General features: G+C 35.4%; 1 protein-coding gene across 1 annotated transcript; it reads left to right on the top strand.

Annotated features, from left to right (window-relative positions):
- Positions 1–307: 307 nt before the first annotated feature.
- LOC143600343 (uncharacterized) lies at positions 308–4,819 on the top strand. Its single transcript, XM_077078062.1, has 5 exons — positions 308–783; positions 987–2,088; positions 2,181–2,507; positions 2,605–4,085; positions 4,192–4,819. The coding sequence occupies exons 1-5, from the start codon at positions 308–310 to the stop codon at positions 4,817–4,819; spliced, it is 4,014 nt and encodes a 1,337-aa protein (XP_076934177.1).
- Positions 4,820–6,555: the final 1,736 nt, after the last annotated feature.

Raw genomic sequence — 6,555 nt, 5'->3', positions numbered from 1 at the left:
GTTTTTTTTTTATTCTTTTGTCACGTAAGTTAATTAGAATCAATTATGTACGGAATGATTGAACGGCTTGACGTTTGGTTACGTGTGGAAAAAATAAGAGAGATAAACACAAAATTCAAAATAGGCATCTAATCCATTTGACCAATTGACAGGCGTTACATTTCTTCACGTAATTGCTAATTTTCTTCCAACCAATATGTTAACTCTTGAAGGGTTATTCATCTCTTCCAAGTTTGTTTGCAGTTAGTTCATATAAATTTCCCCCAACTAAGATATCAGTTTATTGGATCATTCAAATATATATTCAATGGCATCTGCTTCAAGTTCGTTCATTCAAAAGAGCTTCAAATATGACGTATTTTTTAGTTTTAGGGGTGAAGACACCCGTAAAACTTTTGTTGATCATCTTTATTATGCTCTTAAACAAAAGAGCATCGAAACTTACAAAGATGATGAGAAAATCAAGAAAGGGAACCGGATAAGTGATGAGCTTATTGGATCCATCGAAAACTCGAAATTTTACATCATTGTTTTCTCCAAGAACTATGCATCTTCAACGTGGTGCTTGGACGAGCTTGTAAAGATTATGGAGTGCCAGAAGGCGATAGAGCACACTGCTTACCCCGTGTTTTATGACGTGGAACCCACTGAAATCCGAAAACAAATTGGGGCGGTTGGAGAAGCATTTGCCAAACATAAAAATGAAGATGCTGGGAGATGGAGAGAGGCTCTTCAAAAAGCAGCCGGTCTCGCTGGGTGGGAGTTGAAGAATACTCTTGATGGGTAATTTGTTCGTGCTATATTCTATATTTTCCGTTCCTTTCTAGCTAATCTATGTTCAAAAGGCTCCTGTTGTATTGTTGAATTATAAGTCAAATTTTATTCTTTGAAAGATTGAACATGAAAGACGTGTATATACTGTGCTATCAATTTATGATTGTATGGTATGGATTTGAACTTAATTGTGTCACTTCTTTAACAAACAGGCATGAAGCTAAATTTATCCAAAAGATTGTTGACCAGATTTCACTAGAGCTACGATTGATTAATTCCAGTGACGATGCAAAATTAGTAGGTATGGAGACACGTGCAAAGGTTATAGTTTCATCTTTAGAAAGTGGTTTTGATGATGTTTGCATGATTGGAATCAAAGGGATGGGAGGAAGTGGGAAGACAACTCTAGCAAGAGCGGTTTATGATAAGATAGCCATTTGGTTCGAAGGTACAAGCTTTGTTGAGAATGTAAGAGAAGTTTCAAAAGAGTCTTTATCTGGTTTCAAGAAATTGCAAAAACAGATTCTTACAGATGTGTTAAATGATCAAAGCATCGGAGTAACAAGTGTTAATTCGGGAAAAAATATTCTGAAAAAGATGTTGCGTAGTAGAAAGGTTCTTCTTGTTCTAGATGATGTTGATCGTATCGACCAGCTTGAGGCGTTAGCAGGTGAGCCTAATTGGTTTAAATCTGGAAGTAAAATCATCATCACAACAAGAGATGAGCAAGTGTTAGCAGCTCACCGGGTGAACTTTATTCATGAAGCGAATTTGTTATCACACGAGGAAGCAATATGCCTGTTTAATAGGTATGCATTTGGGGGAGAGACTCCAATTCGAGGTTATGAAGAGCTATCGGGAAAAGTTGTGCATTATGCTGCTGGTCTTCCATTAACAGTTAAAGCTCTAGGTTCATTTCTTTGTGGTAAAACTGAGCATGAATGGGTAGATGCCCTAGAAAGATTAAAAAAAATTCCAGAGAAGCAAACCTTTGAAAAATTGGAACTAAGCTTTGTTGCTTTAGAGAATGATCATAAAGAAATATTCCTAAATGTTGCATGCATATTAAAAGGTGAAATGAAAGAAGAAGTAATCAGAATACTTGAAAGCTGTGGATTTTATGCTCAAATTGGTCTAAGGGTTCTTGAGCAGAAATCTTTGATAACCATTTCTGGTAATGATCGTGTGTCCTTACATGACCACGTTGAAGAAATGGGCAAGAGTATTATTCGTCGTTTACACCCTACTAAACCTCATAGACATAGTCGATTATGGATTGAGAAGGAAATTAAAGATATATTGGTTAAGGACATGGTAAGGTTTAAGTTTATTTGTAAAGAAGAATACTAACATTTTTATTTGTCATGAACTAAAAAAAAATCATGCTTCTACTTTTTTACTTACAGGGAACTCAAGCAACAAGATACATAAAACTACGGCACGGGGATCTCCATCCAACTATCATTATGAAAGGTCTTAGAAACATGAACGAACTTAGATATCTTTACGTGAATAATAGATCTTTCTATCTTCGTAAAGGTCATAATGATTTTTTAAATAGCAGTTGGAAATTTGATGAAATTTACCAATACTTACCAAATTCTTTACGATTTATACATTGGTATTATTACCCTTTTTGGAGTTTACCTAAAACATTTGAAGCAAATAATCTTGTTAGCTTGGAAATGTGTTTCAGCAACATTTCTGAACTCTGGGAAGATGGAGAAAGTAAGGTAAAATGAAGGTTTACAAGTTGTTTTTCATTATGCATCATAGTTTATATTTGTCATTATAGTGATATTCATATATTTTTTTGTTTGCATATGATAGGTTCTTAAAAATCTCCGATTCCTTAACCTCAGTTCTTCAAAGTTAAGAACCTTGAACCTTGGACTGACTCCAAATATAGAGAGGTTAGAACTTGGTGGATGTAATGACTTCGTAGAACTTCACATGTTTATAGAATTTTCAAATCTCAAACTGATCGACCTCCATTGCTCTAAGTTGAGAAACATTAACCTTGGTATGGCACCACATCTTGAGAGTTTAGATCTTGGAGGATGTAATGAGTTTGTAGGATTTCAATTACCCGTTAAATGTTCAAACCTTAGATTACTTAACGCTACTTACTCAAAGTTGAAAGCCTTAGACCTTGGGTTGACTCCACATCTTGAGAGGTTACATCTGGGAGGATGTAATGACTTTGAAGAACTTTACATGCCTGTTGAATGCACAAGCCTTAAATTACTTGATCTTCGTTGGTCTAAGTTGAGTAACCTTAATCTTGGGCTAACACCACATCTTGAGAGATTAGATCTTCGAGGTTGTAATGAATTTGTAGAACTTCAAATGGATACTTTATGTCAAAAGCTAAAATCACTCGACGCACGTTGGTCTAAGTTGAGTAGCCTTGACCTTGGGCTGACTCCACATCTCGAGAGGTTAGATCTTGGAGGGTGTAATGATTTTGTAGAGCTTCACTTGCCTGTTGAATGTCCAAACCTCAAAATACTTGACCTTCGTTGGTCTAAGTTAAGTAGCCTTAACCTTGAACTGATTCCACATCTTGAGAAATTATATGTTGGTGGATGTAATGACTTTGTAGAACTTCATATGCCTAGAGAATGTCTAAAGCTCCGACTCCTTAACCTCAGTTACTCAAAGTTGAGAACCTTTGACCTACATTTGACTCCGCACCTTGAGAGATTAGATCTTCGAGGATGTAATGAGCTTGTAGAACTTCTCATGCCATTGAAGTGTCAAAAGCTCAAAATACTAGACCTTCGTTGGTCAAAGTTGCGTAACCTTAACCTTGGGCTGACTCCACATCTTGAGAGGTTAGATCTTGGAGGATGTAATGACTTTGAAGAACTTCACATGCCCATTAAATGTCCGAAGCTCAAGTTCCTTAACTTGAGTTATTTGAGGTTGAGAAGCTTTGACATTGGGCTTACTCCACATCTTGAGATATTAGATCTTCGGGGATGTAATGACTTTGTAGAACTTTATATGCCCGTTGAGTGTCCAAAGCTCAAAGTACTCGACATTCGGTGGTCAAAGTTAGGTAACCTTAACCTTAGGTTGACTCAACATCTTGAGAGATTAGATCTTGGAGCATGTAATAATTTTGTAGAACTTCAAATGCATGATGAATGCCCAAAGCTCAAATTCCTTAATATGGCTTATTCAAAGTTGAAATCCTTTGACCTTGCGATGACTCCAAATATTGAAAGGTTAGACCTTAGAGGATGTAATGACTTTGTACAGCTTCACATGCCTGTTGAGTGCCCAAAGCTCCAATTAATACCTCTGTTGGTCTAAGTTGAATAAACTTAACCTTGGACTTACTCCACATCTGGAGAAATTAGATCTCACAGGATGCAATGATTTTATGAAACTTGATATGTCTAATGAAAGTCCATCAAAGCTTGTATTCCTTAACCTTGGTTATTCAAAGTTGAGAACCTTTAACCTTGGTCTAACTCCACATCTCGAAAGGTTAGATCTTGGAGGATGTAATGATTTTGAAGAACTCCACGTGCCAGTTGAATGTCCAAATCTTAAATTCCTCAACTTAAGTGGTTCTAGGCTGAGTAACCTGAACCTTGGGCTGACTCCACATTTGGAGATGTTAGATATTAAAGAATGTAATCATCTTGAAGATATAACTTTGTCAATTAAAGTGATCAAGCATCTTCCAAAAAGCATATGGATGTTGAAACATCTAAAATCTCTTGAACTTAAATCAGGTTTGCTACTAGAGAAGTTACCTGATGACCTTGGTCAATTAGAATGTTTAGAGAAGCTAATCATAACAGAATGTAAACATTTACGAGATATTCCAAACAACATCTGTAAATTGAAATGTTTAAAGTATTTACACCTCTCTCATTGTATTGGGGTTGAGAAATTGCCGGAGGAACTTGGACTTTTGGAATGTTTAATAGAGTTAAATATAGAAGGTACAAGCATAAGTCATCTTCCACAGAGCATTTTTCCATTGAAAGGTTTGCACATTATTGGGTTTACTGGCATGGTGGATTAACTTTGTAGACCCAAAGGAGCCAATTGACAAATAACCATTGTAACAAGTATGCTCTCTGGTTCCTGATAATAATTTCTTCTTCATGAATTTTTTAATTTTTATGACAAAAAATGTATTTTCAGGCAAGAACTAAGTAATACACTACTAGCAACAAATATAGGATGTCTACAATAACTGAAACCAGGTAAACTTGTATATCTTTTTTTTTTTCATTTGAAATTGTATGTGTGTTACAGTTAATCCTAACATTGAATAATTTCCTGCAATCTCGAATTGTGTGAAGCACTTGAAATATGTATCATTAAAATGTTGCTTAGAATGTTAAAGAATTTAAACTAATTATGATAAGTTTGTGTGTAGGTTACTTTTTTGGTCGAAGTTGAATAAACATGAGTAGAGGATTGGGTAGTAAAGCAAAGAACAAGGGTAAGATTATAACACATTAAACTTAAGGGATTGCGCCTGATGAAGTGTGAATTCTTGAGGATTGAACTGTATTTTGCTAAATTTTTTTTTTGTTGAGTTTTTATTTTTCTTACCTCCTAATGGTTTTAGTTGGTGTTTTTGTATTCAAATGGTCTAAATTACTCATAAAAAGTCATCATTAAACAAGGTGAAATGGCATTGTGCTTAGTGAAAACCATTTGTTTTTCTTTTGAAAGACACCTTTAAGTAGAAATAGTAACTTATGTTGGTCTGTAAATAAGTTACAACTTTGAAAGAAAAGAAAAAAAGGATAACATTTATATACTTCAAAAATATTGTGTGCCTTATAAATTACAACTAGAATAATTACCCGCACTTGGCTACTGATGTGCCACTAATTGTAGTTAAAAGATATAGTATGGGGAATGCGTGCTATGTTATTTCATAACTGTGACCACTTGATGAGTTACCAAAAATGCCCCCAAGTTTACATAATTGTATGTGGTTAATACAGTTTTTGTACTTATTTACTACCTCAGCAAGGTGATGTAAGTTGAGCATCTGCATGTCTTTTTCAAAGTTGCTAATGTTCAAAAGGGCATTTTGCATTGTAAAAGAGTGTCCTAGAGTTGTACGTTGTTGTTGATTGGTGCTGCTGATGTTCAAAAAGTGTTTGCAGCCTTAGAATACGTGTTCTTCTACGCCTTCATTCTTTTGCTAATTTGCATGATTCACCCTTATCTGATATGATATGTGTTAATTAGTATCTATTGTTTGTGAGGTTGTTTGGTAGTTGTTTCTTCGAGTTGTCTCTTTGGCATGATTCCTTTAGCGTTAGGTCTGGATGGAGTAATTGATGCTTGTCTTTTTGCTCCACTAACATAGGTCCTCCCGACCTTTTTCATGGTAGGTTGTAGTGATTAGCATACATGGTATGCCTCAGATTGCGAAAATATAATTCGGTATTAGTTATGGGTCTATTGGTCGGTGCATCCTTTCTTGTTGTGATCACATCTTTGCAATTGATGTTGAGCTTTTCAATAACTGCTTCATTGAAAAATACGGCTTTTGTACTAGAGTATTCATTTGCAATTAGTGTATTACACAATACTAGTAGTTGTTCGGGTAGTTTTAGTATGTTTATGTCAAGGGTAATTAGGTCAGTGTTGTGTTTACTTACATGCATTTTACTCTGAAATCTTCTCATGGTCCTTACACTTGCAAAAAAAAGTGGTATGTGCTGACGTAGTACCACAGGCGGTTTATGTCAATGACAGCGATTATAGATTGACATGTGGCTTTGATTGGCT

The sequence above is a fragment of the Bidens hawaiensis genome, unplaced genomic scaffold, assembly GCF_021521415.1.
Source record: "Bidens hawaiensis isolate Kalapana, Puna unplaced genomic scaffold, B.hawaiensis_p1.1 tig00053961_1, whole genome shotgun sequence".
Taxonomy (NCBI): Eukaryota; Viridiplantae; Streptophyta; class Magnoliopsida; order Asterales; family Asteraceae; genus Bidens; species Bidens hawaiensis.
Note: the sequence above shows the minus strand (reverse complement) of the source record. Positions and strands in the feature narration are given on the sequence as shown.